The 19,174-nt window shown below is 35.9% G+C and overlaps 2 protein-coding genes across 3 annotated transcripts in view; both read right to left on the bottom strand.

Annotated features, from left to right (window-relative positions):
• The window catches only part of mtus2b (microtubule associated tumor suppressor candidate 2b), a gene marked incomplete at both ends in the record, with an annotated part of 29,117 nt that extends 27,099 nt beyond the window's left edge, over positions 1-2,018 (bottom strand). The window contains one exon of the mRNA XM_079388181.1: positions 129-2,018. Coding sequence (XP_079244307.1) covers positions 129-2,018 — 1,890 coding nt within the window. The remainder of the gene's footprint in view (positions 1-128) is intronic.
• Positions 2,019-11,335: 9,317 nt separating this feature from the next.
• The window catches only part of rcbtb2 (regulator of chromosome condensation (RCC1) and BTB (POZ) domain containing protein 2), a 29,152-nt gene continuing 21,313 nt past the window's right edge, over positions 11,336-19,174 (bottom strand). Inside the window, exons 9-12 of one of the 2 annotated variants that reach the window (XM_079387065.1) lie at positions 16,286-16,412; positions 15,264-15,403; positions 14,449-14,579; positions 11,336-13,009 (exon numbers count right to left, since the gene is read on the bottom strand). In XM_079387065.1, the coding sequence (XP_079243191.1) occupies positions 12,980-13,009; positions 14,449-14,579; positions 15,264-15,403; positions 16,286-16,412 (428 nt within the window). In that variant the 3' untranslated portion in view covers positions 11,336-12,979. The remainder of the gene's footprint in view (positions 13,010-14,448; positions 14,580-15,263; positions 15,404-16,285; positions 16,413-19,174) is intronic. The other variant, XM_079387064.1, reaches the window with a different exon arrangement.

Here is a 19,174-nt window from a genome sequence, read left to right as displayed (position 1 = left end):
ACAAATTTAATAAAGCAGTTGAGAGTATTAATAAATTATGCTTATTGCTCATGCTTTCACAAACACAGCACATTTATGTAGAGTTCAGTAGTGCTGTGTTAGCAGCTGAGAATCTCTAAAAGTCCTACCTGTAAATATTGATCTGGCAGTTCCCCGTGGAAACTCTCAGATTTGCCCACCAGTTTATGGGGGACAGTGTGGCTGGGTGGCCTGATCCCAGATGCCATCAGTCCTGGAGGGGAGTAGTACCCTGACCTCTGTACTTCCTGACGATACTTGTCATAAAGGATATTAGAGGAGCTCAGCACAGGTGAACCTCTGGACCCCTCGGTCTTAGACTCTTTTGAGGTTGGTGAGCTACTGTAAGGTGTAAGTCTTGGTGGTAGCGTCGATACTTCATAGGGACCTTCAAACATTGGTTTTGCTTGAGGGCTTTTGCGGACATATGTTATGATTTTCGGTCGAACATTTTTGGGCTTTTGAGGTGGAGAAGACTTCTTAGATTCAAACTCTGCTCTAGTGGGTTCTTGAGGAACAGCAGGTTTTGGGAGACTGCTACTACTACTGAGAAAACTTTTACTTGGTTGCCTCAAACCAGTTGTTCCCCTCTGTAAGGTTTCATTTCGTTCCTGACTTGCTTCTCTTGTGCTAATAGGTTTGGCTGATGATGAAGGTGGCTGTTTCCGAGGTGAACAGGTGGTCTTAGGGGATGAAGGGGTCTCAGGGCGAGACGGGCTGCCCCAAGGTCTTCGCCTTTCCAAACTCGATGCACTAGAGCTGCGGGTCTTTTCAAAAGAAGCTTGCTTCTTGTATGGTTGGGGTTCAGAACCACCAGAATGCAGAGGCGTATCCTTTGAGGTTAGTTTTGAGGTCTTAAGAGCAATTTTATGAGATTCCTCATACTGGGATTTGAGTTTATTATTTATATCAACAGCGGAATCATGGGAGAACCTTCTGTTGTGTGAAGAAGACTGTGTGCTGTTTGAGACAAGAGGTTGGCAAGGTTTCTTTTCAGGTGATATTGTTTTTAAATGTGGAACCTTGTCTTCTGTTCCTTGGTACTCCTTTACATGAACTCCAGATTCTCCTAGATTGTCCTGACTTGTGCTTCCTGATTCATTAGGGACCTTCTTGATCCTTGCAATGCTACATTCACTCATGCCATTTGTCAGTTGACCTGAGCTCTCATATATTACGAAGTCTGTAGCTGGTTTGTTTTCTTGTGCTTCTAAAAGGGGTTCCTCAGGCAAGGTGGTAGAGTTAAGATTGAGAACAACACTGCCGATGTGCATTGTACTTTTTCCTGCTTGATGATGCATGCCATCAGTATGTACGGAGGTCCGGCTTTTATCTGAAATAGTTAAACAGGACTGTGAGGCAAGTGTAAGATCCTCAGAGAGAGTTCGGTATGGCCCTGAGGGAGCATGCCACGAATCAGAGCTTTGGGTTCGACCTGCATGGTCCAGGGCACTAGCAAGACTTCCTCCAAGACTAGACAATGTGGAGAGGCAAGAGACAAAAACATCATTTTCAGAGCTAAACTCAGTCCTTGCTATGCTGGTCACCATTTCTTTGCTAGTGGACTGAGGACAAACAGTAGACTCTTGGTCCTTTGAAAAGAACTGGGAGAACCTTTTGCCATCCTTCGGAGACATTGCTTCGGTCTGCATCATATTGGTGGATAGAGCACCCTTGACATCTCCTTTACGAATACTACTCTCTTCGTCATCCTCTAGTTCCTGACTTTCCAGCATCTCAAACTCAGCCAACTCTGGGTCATCACATGGGGAATCTGTGCCCTGGATAATCATCTTCGCCGGTTCCTTAGTGTGAGATACCACAGAGGACAGGGTTTCAGTTGCCTCCAAAGATGTTCCTCCATCTCCTCTTTGGATTTCATTAGCATTGGCATCACCATCTAGGGAATCTTCAGCATGTCTGTTGTTGTTCCTGATTTCCTTACAGCCATCTTGAATGCTGGTCCCGAAGGGTCTGGTGTGTTCATCATTCACACTCATGTTTCCTGAAGGTTCATGTGTTCTCAAGCTTTCATGTAGAGTCTTGTTGATCCTCCCTTGAGGTCTGGAGCTCTCACCGCTTTCAAACTTAAAGCTAAAGTAAGCATTGGCATCTTTCACACTGTTATGTGAGATACTGATTTTGAGAAGATGACATAAGGAGTTGTCTTCAACATGTCAAGGTGGGTAAACAACAACAGATTTAAAAATGTCTTGACATAAAACCTGTAACAGAAAATAAATAATGTAGACATAAGCAGACACGTTCATGTACAATATTCTAATTTTATACCCATAAAATGATTTGATGATATATGTTTTGAGATCCACAGATCCTCTATTTGTGCAGAATCACTTTGTTTACCTTAAAGAGAAATAGTACTATAATTAGGGGCAATTTGGTATCTGATAGTCAAAGTGTAATAATTTGGTTGATTAGTCTAACTGACTGTTAATTAAGAAATGTAAATTTTCAGGTTAAACATTGCATTAGATAATCCTTAATGTACAGTGCAAATTTGGTTCTCGAAAAACCTTTTCACATTTGAAAATGGTTGTGGTGCTAAATGAAGTGTGAAAATTGAACAGGTTTTTTTTTTCAATTCCTGAAGTATTAAGACCTTTCATTTCTAGTTACTGTACACTTTTCTTCTTTCACATTTCTTTTGCACAATTCTGTGATCTGTGAAAAAAATATATCTCCCTTAGCATTGCTACTTTGTTAATACCTTGGTAAACACAAACACTGGCATTTTCTCCATGTAAACGACAACATAATTTCTTAAACTGATTTTCCAGGTAAAAAATAAATAAATAAACATTGCATAATACATATTATAATGCATCAATCAAATGGGATTTGGAGTAATATTTTATTCAATCATGAAATTCTTTCATACAGAATTATAAACACACTGATAATCCTCCACGCAGTGAAAAAGCACACTCATGCTCAGTTCTCCCTAGCAACAAGAACAGCTCCTACACACCAGAACTTCAACCGTAGGAGGTCATTCCCTGAGGTAACGGCAGCCAAATGTTCTCAACAGAAACATATTTTCCAGGAAAACAGGTGCACTAACTGATTTTGTAATAGATAAATAATAGATGAACTTCTAAAGTGTCTAAAATAGCAAATGATGTATTTTAATAGATACCATGCTGAAGAAAGACTATTGTTCAACAAGAAGGCAAATGACCTTTTATACTATTATATTGTGTAAAGTTTGCCCAATTGCAAATTTTATATTTGACCAAAATGCAAACCCCACTAAATGCTGTTTTCATAAACAGATAACAAAAAACAAGCAATCACCTAAATCTATAAGACATTCTGCTAGGCTGACTTCTGTCAAACTAAACAAAATATATTTTGTGCATTTATACTTCTTGGCATGGTCCATTTTCTTGACCTACTTTGTGCATCTGATGATTTTGTGCATCTGCAGTCAATCATTACCGTTCACTTATTATCATAATGATGTCTCATCATCTTTCTAAGCTTTAAAAATGTCTGTAATCATTTTTTTACCAATGAAATACTTGCTTTCCGCATACGTCAAGATCAATCAAAAAACATAGCCTACCTTGCTTTTGAAGAAACTGTCACTAATCTGTGGACATTAAATTTATTCAGTAAAGATGAAAGTTACATTAAAACGAAAAAAAAAAAAAAAACTGACCTCCTTTCCCCAATGACATGCTCATGTTAAATGTTATGGAGTAATTTAAACAGTCACTGTTGAGCTGTCAGAGACAATGACTAACTGATTGGTAATATGACGGTTTGTCAGTCACATGTGACGAGTCACATCATAGTCAGGTCTGCAGGTCACAGTAACGCAGCACTGTATGACAGCATGAAGAGATTTAGAATACATCTCAAGAGATACCCTGCAACAGATCATCACGATCATTTAGAGTAAGGAGCTCAATTATTTACAAGAGGAAGGTAGACAGAAATAGAGAATGAAAACAACCAGTGTCAGGTAAGCTACTTTGAAAATGCAGCTTGTCAAATTTTTATCAGGTACAAAGAAAATAAAAATCCACCAATTATGCTGACACTTTTAAATATAAAATGTATAATCAAAAACGTTTCTCAATTTAATCACAATTTTAAAAACAAAGGTTCTTCAGTTGAAAAGGGTTATTCTGATTATAATTTACTTCACAATAAGAAAAATATGGTTCTTTAAATAACTGTTTCCCCAAAATAGTTCTTCTATGGCATTGCAAAGCCCCTATTTGGAACCTTTATTGTTTTAAAAAAGTTATGCACAGCAGGATTTAAATAAATATTAAATTATTCTATAAAATCATTGTAATAAATACTATATTGTTTTGTAAATGCAACATAAATGCTTCACAGAATCATTTAATTATTTACACAAACCAAACCAATTAAATGAATCTGGCATCCCAAAGCTCAGCTCCACACATCCACATAAACACTCTCTCATACCAAACACACACTCACCAAACCTTCTACTTGACCTACTTTCACAGAAAAGCCTCAAATTAAAATGTTCAAAGACTTCACAGCCCAACACTAGGGAGGGTTTGAGCTTACAGATAGATTACAGTTTACAAAGTGTGGAGTTATGGTATTCCTCCTTCTGTGGGTCACTGAAGCCTCGCACTTCTGTCACCCGATGGACACACACAGAAGGGATAAGATCAGCTGCTGCTGGTCTGGAGGTGATCCAGATGAGAGCAGAGGGAAGCAGATTCCCTGCAATGAGGTTCGTCAGCAGTACAGGTGCATAACACTCATAACACCTGAGCACTGCCACAGACTGATCGACTCCATGCCACGCCGCATTGCTGCAGTATTCCAGGCCAAAGGAGCCCCAACTAAATATTGAGTGCTGTACATGCTCATACTTTTCATGTTCATACTTTTCAGTTGGCCAACATTTCTAAAAATCTTTTTTTTTGCATTGGTCTTAATTGATTCTAATTTTCTGAGATACTGAATTTGGGACTTGCATTAGTTGTCAGTTATAATTGTCAAAATTAAAGGAAATAAACATTTGAAATATATCAGTCTGTGTGTAGTGAATGAATCTAATATACAAGTTTCACTTTTTGAATGGTATTACTGAAATAAATCAACTTTTTCATGATATTCTAATTTTATGACCAGCACCTGTATTTAACTTCTCTTGTTTTAAAAGCATTTTAATTCTACCACCAAAATCTTGGAATACATTTTAATAAATGATTAATAAAACTTTTGATGATTGACAGGCCGTTTATTATGACAGAATGCACATAACTGTGACAGAGCACATTTTTATGATGCTTTAGTATGTCTCAAAGCTACTCTTCTGCTACACTCTTAAAAGTATCTTCTTTTTCTTCACAAAATGAGTACATACTTTTAGGGTGTAGTATAATATAGGCACGCGGCAGGACTCATAATTCATAAATTACTCACCCACAGGTTGTTCTAAACATGTTTGCTTTCTTCTCTTAAACATAAACCAAGATATTTTGAAGAATATGGGGAAAAAACAGTTGGTCCCCACTGACTTCCATAAAAAAAAACAACACAAAAAAGGTCAATGGGGAGCAGAAGAAAGAAATTCATATATGTTTGGAACAATTTGAGGGTGAGTAAATAATGACAGTCCCTAAATAAATGGGGAACTACCTAAACTTTAAGACTTTTGTACTGAGTAACTTTTAAAGGGATAGTTCACCCAAAAATGAAAATTCTGTCATCATTTACTCACCCTCAAGTATTTCTAAACCTGTATGAATTTCTGTTCTGCCGAAGACAAAGGAAGATATTATATAAGAAAGTTTGTAACCAGGCTGTTTTGGGAAAAAAGTCAGTGGTGCCCCAGAACTGCTCTGTTTCCCACATTCTTCAGAATATCTTCCTTTGTGTTCAGCAGAACAAAGACCTACTTTGTTTGGAACTACCTGCGGGTGAGTAAATGATGACAGAATTTTCATTTTTGGGTGAACTATCCCTTTAAGTCTTGGACTTTACACTGACACTTACTGGCATATTACTTACTTTAGGTCAGCAGTGCCATAGACAGATCAAATTCACAAGTTTATTCATTACATTTGAAATATTGTGCAACTGAAAGTGTCAGAAAATACGAAAACCACCATAGTAAATTTGACTTTTTATGTGAGATGGAATTGCCTGGGTATTTAGCAATTTTTATTTAATTTTCTTTTTTGTATTTTACTTTCATTTCATTTTTTTTACTCAGAAAGTTGCAAAAAGGGTCTTGATGTATAATAAAGTGCATCAGGCAATTTAGTTTTACTTACATTATTCCGCAAAGGTTGCATGTTCTTAAAACTATGCTGCAATCACAGACATTTAAAATTTCTTGGGATTATAAAAAGACATTATTTTTAATTATCATTATTATTTTATAAAGGTTGCAAAAGAAAAACACAGACAGGATTACAAAGTATGTCTATGAACCAAAACTACCTGACTTAGTGACAAATTTATACATAAGACATTCCTCATATGTTTATATGCTAAATGAAGGCTATAGGACACCGTTCTAAGCAGTTATGACGCTTTAGTATATTACCAGCCATTAACAGCATCTGGAGCCTTGCAATTCAATGACTCTCACAGATGATCAAACTAAAGCTCTGTGCTTTCTGTCTCATATATTAGTGCGTTATTAGAGGGAACAAAGCACCAGTCAGATGCACTGAAAAAGCCCAATTTAAAATCAGACTCTTATAATGACTGACGGAATCTCTACACGGCTCAATCAGCAGGGATGAGGTTTCCTCCTGGCTGATGGATGTCAAGCTGACAGTGAACAGATGAGAGAGAGCACAGCGATGGCTTTGCTTCCACTTTGTTCAAGTGAGAATGCATGATGAATTGATGAATTCCTGCTCTGCACTTCTCTGCGGTGAATTGTGACTTATTACTGCAAACCGAGCTTACTATTGTAGAGCAACACAGTATATAAAACAGGCCACACAAGATGTGGTTTTGCCAATGTTTTTTTTTTTAACTCTAATTTTAACCAGACAGAAGACTTGGACCATGACATTATGTTTTGCAGCATAAGCGCTAAATCTGTGAGGGGTATAAACATACTTCACTACAGATTTTTAATTGAATTCACAATTAATGGCTTTAACAAAATACAAGTTCTTTCACTCTTCAAGGAAGACACAAACTGTTCAGTGTTTCTGAACAATTTGGTTGAGTAAATGATACAATGACTCATTCATTCGTTTAGTTTATGAATCAGCATTTTGTTTTAACAAAGTGAATGGTTCAAATGACTCACTCATAAACACAGTCTCTTGTCACCACCTACTGGCGTAACATGAATTAACGTAAACTACAGACCAAATGCACGGAATAACAGTTTGTTTGAATCCGCGAACACAGACAAGCAGAGTGATACAAACAGTGAAATGTCCCAATACTGTTATCCAGCACTTTTGGATTGCTACTCTGCCAATCAGATTCAAGAACCGGAACTGTTGTGTATATTATAATAAGTACTTTGCCATTTGAATGCAGTGTCTTTAACAATTAAGGTTTGAAGACAACTGCATCTTATTAACAACATATCAGCTTTTTTAGCAAACATCTATTAGATGAGGTTAACAAAGGCCGAACATAAAACTTGCTGTGTATTTATTTACAGGCTGATTTTTTTTTTTAGTTTCATCCCATTTGGACAGAAGATGGTGCTATACCAGTGTAAATTCTGCAAAGTGCATTATACTTAAAAATTGTTTTGGGATATATATTAATGAAAATGTTAAGTTTATTATGGGTTGAATTCTTGCAATAAAGACTTCTTAAAGATATACAAGTTTTTTTCTTTTTGCACCTGTAATGTTTGACAGAGACCTATAGCTCAATATAGACACAAAGGAAGCTTCCTAAGAGGTCAGTCACTCAATACATGCAGTTTCTCATTGCAGTCTGCAGCATCAGCGTTGCAGTAATTCTGCTGTCCTGATGCCAGAAATACATCCAGATGCATTCATGATACATTGGCAACATTTTTAATGTTCTATCTATCCGGCCATCTGTCTTTCTATCAATCTCATGAAAATATGTAGCTATTTTATGAGGTGGCAATTTCATATGAATTCGTGCAACTTAATTTTTACAAAAAACATACAGTTTTTGGAAAGCCACCAATTTGCCAAAACAGTTAGAACAGTATGTTTTGATGTCTTTCAATCAATCTCATGAGAAAAAAATGACTACTTTATGAGGTAGGGATTTTGAATGAATCGATAAAATTTGATTTGTATCATTTTTAGCAAGCCACCAATTTGCCAAAGCATTTCCACGAGAGAGTGTTGATTTATCTATCTACACTGTAAAAATGGATATGATCAGTAAGTTATGGCAACTTTTGTTTTTACATGACTTTAACTCATCCAAATAATTTGAGCAATTTCAACTTTTTTATAACTTTAATGAAATTCAACTATTTTTTTGTATCATGTAATTTTAACGTGATGTAAATTCAGTTTAGCGTAATTTAATCCATCTCTTACAGTATCTGTGCAAATTAATCTTTACAATGCACTGAAAATATATATAATGTTTTTACAGTTTAGTGCTAAGTAATTTAAGATTGAGCAAAAGGAAAAGAGAGAGATGGTTGACATACGGTAAGGACAGATAGTTCTCCTCTTGACTGAAGCAGTTTCTGTCGCAGGCGTGAAGTATAAATAAAACACTCACAGCGTGTTCCTCAAGGCGTCAGCATGAAACCCGCAGCCAACGGCCATGAGAGACCGTCTTTGTTACTTCCACCTCATTGTTTTTCCTCTTTCATGACATTGTAACACATTCAGAGTGCCACTGGCAGTAATGCGGCCGGCAGCAGGAAGTTCAAGAGGCAAATTGCTGTCATAGTCATTAAGATGCATGAAATTCCCTTCATTTCCCATGATGCATTCAGAGCATGTCCACTGCACCTGTTCACTAATCAACCAGCTAACCTAGAAGAGACCTGGATTAGAGAAACATGTTACATCTGTCTTTTCTTATGCGTGTGTGTCTTTTTAGCCCCTTTTCTCAAGGATGTCCCATATGGAAGCAGTGATTTCCACTCTCAGAGCTACAGTGCTAATTAAATATTAACATCCAAATGAAACCAGAGGCCACGCCTCCTATCCCTTTCAAAAGCAATTCCCTCATCAGCTTTGTTCAGCTCATGTTCTTTAGTTGATTTAAAGGATGTTTAAGTGTTCAGTTTCACAACCTGACACAAAGTGTGCACTGTGTTCCTGTTTTCTGCGAGTTATGATGCATACTGTGAATGTATTTTGCTTGGTGTCGTCTCCAGCAAACACGATCTGCCAACAGAAGCAGAATAGCCAACTCAGAACTGATAGAAAAAAGGTTAGAATTCTTGAATGGCGTACACTTAACAGTTTACGCGCAAGATGCAAGGAAAAATGTAGCTAATGAGTTTGTATTTTTGGTATTGCTGGGAAAACAGCCACTTATCTTTAATAACTTCATGTTAATTAAGCAGCCTGTCAATCAGTTTTCATACGTTTTAAACCACAATAGGAACATATATCTGCATACTGTACATATTTCCTTATTGGACTTGTACTGCAAAAGGTAAACAGAGAAGGCATACTAAAAGCAGCATTTATTCGTATTCATATTGTGGACGCTATTTTTAAATGACTATGTTAATACATGATTATTATTAAGCTACATTATGCATTGGTTAATTAATTAAAATTATTTTTTTATTAAATATAAGCTCTAACATAAATACACAAGCACAAAAAAAAAGATTTAATTTAATCTAATTTTAGAATACGTAAATGATTTATAGTTATAGTTATATTGATATTTGTTGTACTTTATGTAAAAATTATGTGTGTATAGATAACTACTGTATAACGCCTAAGACTACTATTATTATTTATTGATACTGCAGTTTTTACACATTAAATACAAGAGTATTTATGCACAGGTATATTTTAATATAAGTATAGGCTACATTTGTATATCTATACTTAATATTATGTAACTAGTATATTAAGAATTAATCAGATTATTATTATAAACACGTGCAAACACCCACCAAAAACAAAAATAGCATAAAAAAAACTAAACATCATAGCAATATGTATATACAGTAGGTTACAGCATTCACTTATTAATTCAGTTTCTATGCGTGCTAAATGAAAATAGCCTACATGGCCGATAGATTCGACCGCGAGAAAAACAGCATGTCATATAAGCACACATTGAGTTCTGCTGCAGATACACACAACAGCAGGTGGATGTGATGCTCAGACTGTGCGCCATCACATTATCCACCAACACACACACACACACACACACACAGTCTTACCTGATCTTCAGCATCCGCGAGGAAACCCTGCACGGCTGATGCTGAAGACGAATGAGTGTTTGATTCCGCACAGCATCCTCAAGACGAGAGAAAAATCAGGCTGAGAGGATGAGAAGAGAGCCAGACGCGCACTACAGGACGCTGATCGCAGGAATGAATGGTGAGAAATTAAGTGACCAAATATGGCGGTGTCCCAAAAACACAGCGAGTTCCCTAGCTAGACAACATTTTAGTGCATCATTCCGTTGATTTCGGTCAGTTATCGTTGCAGTTCAGCAGCGTTTGGGACAAACTGCTAGGTACATCTATGATATTCAAAAAATGCTGCCGTTTCGAAAGGCGCTTGTGGTCCCCAAAATGCTGTCTAGGTAGGCGGCTCACAAGGTTTTAAAACACAACCTGTGTGTTAAATGCGCATAGAGCGCCACTCGTAGGCAGATAAGCACACAAAACATGTCTTGCAGCAGCAAATTGTACAGAATCTTGTAGAATTTTAAGGGCTATAGCAATGGTAATGGCAAAGGTATCAGGGTTTCTTTTTGACAGGAATGAAAACGAGGCTGTGAAGGCATAGAAATGCAGTAGTAATAGGATTGTATTATTATTATTATTATTATCAACATACCGATTTGTTTTATTATTATTATTATTTGTGAATAAACTTTATGAAAAGACTTTCAGCAGACAAAAACTAGATTTCTTCAAAGATGTGAGTTGTGAATAATACACCACCTTACAGTCTATCCCTCGCTGCCTCGCTTGTTAAATTCAGTAAGGTATCTAACCTATACAGTAGGCCTATATATCCGTTTTGCATTTTTAAATAGTAGGCTGTTTAAGATTTTAAATATATAATGTGACAACATGCCCAACTATTAATGCCCGTTTACACTATAGACTGTAAAAAAAGTTCAAAAACGAAAATATTAAAAATAAATTATATATAGCTACTATGATGCATAAAAACAAATTCATACTTTATTATGAAAAAAACAACAAGTGCAGTACATTGTAATGTCATATTTGTAATAATAACTTTTCCAAAACACAATAACTTATATAGGATATTTATTTAAATATTCAAAGTGCTGTATGACATTTGCTTAAATGAAAACAGTAAGTTTGGTATCATCTTAAAACAGAGATTATTCAAATCCCCATTCATAACATGACCACTGGGGAATATTTAACAACCCTATCTTGGCAATCGGGCAGGGTTAGCGGTCCTGACCCTCTTTTATGGGGTTACAAAAGAAGGAAATCATGTAGAAATATCTACAACCCAACAGAAACCCCTGACTGTGTAAACAAGTATAAACAGACTGTAACAACTGACCATCAAGAAGACATTGTGAAAGCTCTCTCTGATTGTGTCAGGTTGTGTTTGCTTAACACCTCTTAACCTACTGTAAACACTTGAATTATATATGTTTATATGCTTGTTGTTTCAAGTGCTCTTTCAAGATTAGTTTGGTTGGTTGATGCTATAATGAGTGATACAAATATCTGTCTGATTCACTGTGGGTAAGAAAGTCTTTAGCGTCAAAGGAAAATTATTGAATGACATAATATGGGCACGTGGTTAGTTTTGCATCAACACCACCAGACGGCACTATTTCAACAACTGCACAGCCTGTAAATGTCATGAAGAAATATCTGGCTCATACTTCAGTCCAAATTAATATATAAAAAAACAAAAAAAAAACATTAATACTATCTTGCTAAAATAACATTTATATTTTGATGTGTGTGTGTGACCAGGGTTTACTTCAGTTTTTTTCTTTTCATTTTGGGCTGAAGTATGGTCCTCCGCACAGTTCCTTGACAGTTTTTGAGAGATTTCACCCTGACACTTACTGCTTGTAAAAATATGACTTGACAGAATCACAGACACTGACCCTTCTGGCATATTCAAAATAATACTGTTACACAGAAAGAGTGCAAACATATCAAAAGTAACATTATTGTCAGTAAAAAATAAATGAGATTAGTTGGATCTGTAAATTAAATTGGAGCCACTTAATGCTACATTTAAAAATAAAACTATACCACTATAATATGACATATTACTGTGTAAAGTTTCTTCTAATGCCAGGAAAAAACATGCTATCCTATAACACAGGTAACCTCCCTCAGGAGGTACGGCTGTTGGCCTGCTTTAAAGGCCATCGTGAAAATGATAGATGGATTTGAGATGGACAACTTGTTTGGCTGAATGTAAATTTCCAATGCATTATATATTTAAGGACTGGAAATATATTGCAAATTATTGTGATCTTGAACAGAAAAGCAGTCTCTTTCTCCCATCAACCATTTCCTACATGAGATGAAGAATTTGGCTCCTCTCTCTCCAAATCTGAGGTATTACAGAGATAACTCGCCTGGATGTAGAAGAACCAAAGCAAAAAACATCCATAAGCCAATATCTTTCTGTTAGTTCTTGAACGCCCCGTAGCGGCTGGCTTTGCTGATGAAGTTCTTCAGCAGATCGTGGTCCATGTCGGCGAAGGCCTGCGTCTGAGTGACAGCCGTCAGGTGGTTAACGCAAAACTTGAAACAGAACTCTTCCAGATCCTGCACATGAAGAGTGGATGGACTGATTCAACGAGAAAGAGAACCACCACCAAAGACCTACAGAATAATATACGAAACCGCAAATATATGTATGTTTAGGGCTCTGTTCCAAAACCTAGTGAGCTGCCTACCTAGACAGCATTTTTAGACATTGTATATGTGCTATCTTTAGTTATAACTGTATGGTGCTACCTTAGGTAGGGTGACCGTATACGTGCCATTTTTCCTGGACGTGTCCTGGCCAGGAGTTCTATATATTTTTGATTCAAAGTACCTCGAGAGCGTTTCGAAACCATAAGGAACCGATGTCATACACTGATCGGTCTGCACACGCAAACAAAGCCAAATCCTAGATATTTTAGGCAATATAGAAATCCTGACCAGGATGCATCCGGGAAAAATGGCACGTATGGTCACCCTATCTTAGGGCAGATGTCACAAATGATTCCTTTGGATTTGTTTAAAGCCAGAGGCCACTTCTTTTGGTTTTCTGGGGCCAGATTTCATCAGAATGATTCAATGATTCAGAGTTCATCAGAATGATTATAAGTACAAATCTATAAACATTCTTGTTCTCAAATATTTATTCAATCTTATTTTTTTCCCTTAGGAATTAAATTGCAAGCTTTAGTGTTGTCTAATTGTATGGAGTTCTTGGCAATTCTTGCTGAAGATTCGCTGAAAACACCCTATAAGCCTTCTTTTATGCTGCATGCATATTAACATAATAATCATAAACAGCAAATAGCAGGTTAAAAAATAGTTTTCTTAAGAATGTTTCATGAATCTGGCCCCGTAGTTGGTATGAAACAATCTCTGAGTACTGAGTCATAGCTTAGCAATATGCTAAAATCAAACTGTGAATGTTAGTCAAGTCTTCTTAAAGTCAGCCATTTTAACCCACATTTGTTTTTTTGCTTATTAGAGTATATAGTCATTAACAAATTAGCTATTTCAAACAATATTTGTGTTCTTCATTCTTTTCTTTCTTATTAGTGTTTAAAGCCATTAAGTTAGCAATACGCTAACATGAAAATCCACTCGATCAACTATGAATGTTAATTGCCTCCTGTGTGATTCATTTAAGATATTTCACCCAATATTTGTGCTTTTTCACTTCTTAGATTATGAAGTTGCTAGCTAACATCAAACTGTATTGTACTGTAGCAATAAGATAACATCCATTTATCCCAATGTTTTTTCCAGCGCTTTTCGGAGTATTTGTTGTTCACTTAGCAGTACACTAACATCAAAATCTGTTGAATGAATTGTTAATGTGTTCTTTGTATTTTTTAATAGTGTATTAAGATATTAGCTTAGCAAAATGTTTGTCGAGTCTCTTGTGCATTTCACGTCTTCTTTGGACATTTTGAGTATGGAGTTGTTAGCCTAGTAACATGTTAATGTTTATCTCACTAACATTTGGAACAGGACCTGTATTTAACTGAATATCCATTATTATGGACAAGTATGACTGAAGGTGTGAGCACACTCACCCGGGCTTCATACTTGACAGCGGCTGAGAGCAGTGTTATAGCGTTCTCCTCTGTGATGCCTCTCTTGATGGTCTCCTGACACAGTCTTTTCAGACGGCTCTCACGGTAGTACGTGGCCAAATCCAGCAGACCTTTACAATGCATAAACACCAAACATCAGTCAGATATTTTAACCAAAAAAAATGCTGCTATACGGTGTAGTAAAAGGGTTAGTTCACCCAAAAATGAAAATTCTGTCATTAATTACTCACCCTTATGTTGTTCCAAACCCGTAAGTCCTTTGTTCATCTTCGGAACACAAATGAAGATATTTTTGATGAAATCTGAGAGCTCTCTGACCCTCCATAGACAGCAACACAATTGCGAAGCTACAAGAATCATTTTGATGATAAACGCTGATTACGTTGATTATGTTCTGGGGTAAATTATGTTATTATTGTTTTCTTTTCACACAGAAAGTATTCTCAAAGCTTCGTAAAATTACGGTTGAACCACTGATGTCACATGGACTACGTTTCTGGATCTGGGAACATTGCAGTTGCATTGCTGTCTATGGAGGGCCAGAGCTCTCGGATTTCATCAAAAATATCTTAATTTGTGTTCAGAAGATGAACAAAGGTCTTACAGGTTTGGAATTACATGAGGGTGAGTAATTAATGACAGAATTTTTGGGTGAACTAACCCATAAACGTGTCATGTTGGACTCCATCTAAAATAAAAAAGGTATATATTTGTGGATTTAAAAAAATAAATCAGTGTAATTCATATCATGGATGTATGACCGTGATCTAGCGGTCATGAAGGGTGCGGTTTACCAATGGCATCCTCAGGTGGGAGGTTGATGGTATCAGTATACAGGTACTCCAGGAATGCACGATACACCAGATAAGAGAACTGATGAATCTCTATGGTCTCTTCATCGGTCTCATTCAGCAATGCTCGGAAATGCTCACACCTATCAATACAACCACAAAATTATTATTATTTTTAAAAAGTTTTAGTAATTGTAATTAAAATATGTTATAACAGTGAAATTTCACATATCTTGTTTGACTCAAATTTTTAAGATAATGCAGCAAAAACTAATACTAGCCCACCTAATATAAAGTTCAAACATCATTAAAAGACAAGTAAAGTCAATAAAATAAGAAATAAATTGCATGCAAATTTCATGAATAAATACAATAGTACAAGCATGCAAATGAAATAAACAGTGCTTTAAGTTTATCAGGAAGGTTTACTAACAGAAGTATTTAGGTAAGAAGTACCCTACTACAGAAGTTGAATAAAAAAAAATGTTTGTGTTAGGTTGATAAATTTCATGGAATTTGAACACAATATGATCTAAGACAGGGCAGACTTCATACAGCCTGTCTCGTTGTCTGGGCTTGCTTTCTTATCATTGAAGTGAAGAAGTCTCCATATGATTTCAAACCTGTTACAAGGCATGACATTATTGAAATAGTGTAGCTAACGTTTCATCTGTAGACCAGTGAGAATAAAAGAGCCACAGAAAGCCTAATAAAAATACTAGTTTAAAATAAAAAAATCTCAGGTTTTGCATCTGAAGTCTTCATACTGTATATAAATATTACTTAATTATTAAAAACATTTTGAAGAGGAAATAAAAAAAAATGTGTCTGCACATGTTCATGTCAAAAGAGTTCAGCTGCCAAGTTTTGAATTATACATGGGAATGACACCGGTGGGGAAAACCCCAATCTGTTGTTGATTATTCATTATTGGAAAATGTTTTTACTTCTTATACACAAAATAGGGCTAAAAACAGTGCAAAAGACTTAGATATGTTGTTTCTTGATTGCAGGTTTTAATTTACCTGATTTTAAGCAGGGCTTTGTGCACGTGAATACACTTCCCATCAACCAGGAACTTTAGGTCAGAGATTTCTGGGCTGTCGAACTCGCGCTTGAGCGACTGGGCAACAGTCAGGTAGTCATCTCCATCTAATGAGCAGAAAAGAGTTAGGAAATAATACATTATTTGTTTAAAGCAACTTTCTCGCAAAGTGAAGCATCCAGAGTTACAGTAGGTTTCCACATGTAAAAACAAATTTAAATTTTTGCCATTAAAATGCTGATGACTTGCATGTCTAAATTATATAGGCCACATACAGACTACAGCTGAATTTAGTTGTCAGTTCACCTTTAATTGCTTAGAACACTTCTGTACTAACACAGGTCAGTAATTTACAAGAATGAAAACATTCTACAACCAAACTCACTCTCAAAAAATTCAGGTAGTGAAATTCTATGCAGTGAGTATGGAACCGAACTGAACAACTAGACTTATTCAAACACCTATCAGAGTTGTGTCTTCTGTATGTGCGGTGCACGAAATCACAAGGATATGTTTTGACTCAGTGTTGCCAGAAGAAAAAAACCCTAAAAAACTGAGAAATGAGAACAAGCCCAAACTAAATTCGCTATCTTGGAAATAAGCCACATACCAAAATATAACGACCCGCACCTGCTTACTTTATTAACTCCATATACTGGATCAGTTTAAGAGCAGAGCCCAAACAACAAGCTAAAACCTTTGCCCCATTTATGAAATCCTTAGCAGCTGTTATATCTAAACAAACAGTTGTCTATATTCTCCAGGTAGCATTTCAGTGTAGTATAGTTTGTGGTAAGTACAAGTGCTTTTGTGAAACGGGTGACTTGCTAGACTTTCAAAATAGGGAAATCAAGGAAGCCCATTTAGCGGGAGAGTCTGTAATCTTTCTTAACAGCCCAAATGTTTGATTGTTTTAAGAACAACAGTCTATATCTGCATAAAAGAAAAGTAGCCACTGAAGTAATGTGTCCAAACAACAAGGAACTACTGCAGCAAAGTCATGATTAGAAAAAATTGGACAGATGGAGCACCAAGATGGACTTTAACATCTGACCTGGCCAGTTCAATCACCTGATTTGAATATTATCAAACCACAATGGATAGTTTTGGAAAGAAGATTCCCTCCTTCAACACCTTTGAAACAACTGGCACATGTTCTGATAGAAGACTTTCCATTGAAGACGATTCAAAAGTTGTATGAATCTACTCTAAGAAGGTTAGAAGCTGTATTAAAAGCTAATGGAGGTAAAACATCTTAAAGAAATAGGGGAAAGCAGGGCATAACCTAAGGCAGGGCTAGTTGTAACAAGCATAGTTCAAAAGTTTTCACACATGCTAGAAAAATACAATTTAATGTATTTACTATTTGTCATATCAACACAATACAGTGAAGATTGCACTGTTTTAGGAAGATATCACTGAACATTCAATTGTAGCAAAAGTAAATAATGATTTTTAGTGTTTATCTAAAATGAGACAAATCTGCTATTGAGATTAAAATTGAAGAAAGACCTGAAAGTCAATTTGTCTCCTGTTGTGTGTGGAGGGAACGGTGTGTTGTATTTAGCTCTGTGTTTTTCTGAATACATGTTTCTTCATCTATTTTCCCACAATATTTTGAACTATGCTGTATAGCTATTTTACTGTGTGTTTATTATCAAACTCCAAAATTAGTTATCTTTTTATTATTAAAAAAATACTCTTATTTAATATGAAAAGTTGTACAAATTATTTTGTAATTAACTGACAAAATGTTTTCGTTTGCCTTGTACAAATATATTTTTTATACGATCAGAAAACATTTTAAGCTGTTATACGTTTAACTATGGGGCATGTTGTCACATTTCACTTTCACTCTTTGGGGGGAAAAAAAAGAAAAAAGTATACTGTTTTTTAATGAAACAAGACCACATATTTGCACTAGTACTGAACCCCAAGTACAACCCCTCCAGAAAAGTTGGGACATTTTGTGAAATGCCATAAAATCAAGAATGTGTTATTTGTTCATTCTCTTTAACCTTTATATAATTGACTTTGAAGTACAAAGATTTTTTACAAAGAGTACAAAGAGCAGATGCTCCTTTTATACCCCCGTTACCAATTCACCTGCTTTCTTTGAACTGTTTCAAAACGGTTTAATTTGGACACACTATAACATTTTCACTTTTATTTTGCCTCTGTCCCAACTTTTTTGGAGTGTGTTGCAGGCATCAAAATCAAAATTTGCTTTTATTTACAAAATACATTTAAGTTGGTCAGTGAAAATTTTATTGTACTTTTGTCAATTAAATAAAAATTAGAGGGAATGAACACATTACAGATTCTTGATTTTACGGCATTTTACAAAACGTTCCAACTTTTCTGAATTGGGGTTGTAGATTTACACAAACTGAGAAAGCCAGAAAGTATTAGGGTGTGCCCTGCTGCTTATTTTAACATTATATTATAACATCTAATTCTTTTAGATTCTAACAGCCTAGAAATAAACGTGGCAATAACATTAAACAGCCATTCAGTGCATGCTGCTAATAAGTCTGCATGTTCTATGTGTCTGTGTGTGAATGAGCGGCGTAGTTTGGTCTACCGCACAAACTCAAGCATGCGTGATGATCGCAGTATTTTCTTTGTCTGCTGTCTCAATATATGAGGCCATGAGTCACATCACAAGCTTTTCACAGTTTTATCTGAGAAAAACTACCATGAAATACACACTGAAACTCAAATATCTTCACAATAAACCAACAAAAAAAGTTTCATTTAACTTGAAGTACTTCTCAAAGTAATAATAATAATATTTTAAGGAATTTAATACAAGCATTTCCTTCACCATTAATGGTAAACAAATATCAATATAGTATGACACGGAAAA

The sequence above is a fragment of the Barbus barbus genome (genome assembly GCF_936440315.1).
Source record: "Barbus barbus genome assembly, chromosome: 31".
NCBI lineage: Eukaryota > Metazoa > Chordata > Actinopteri > Cypriniformes > Cyprinidae > Barbus > Barbus barbus.
This window is presented reverse-complemented; position numbering and strand designations above follow the sequence as displayed.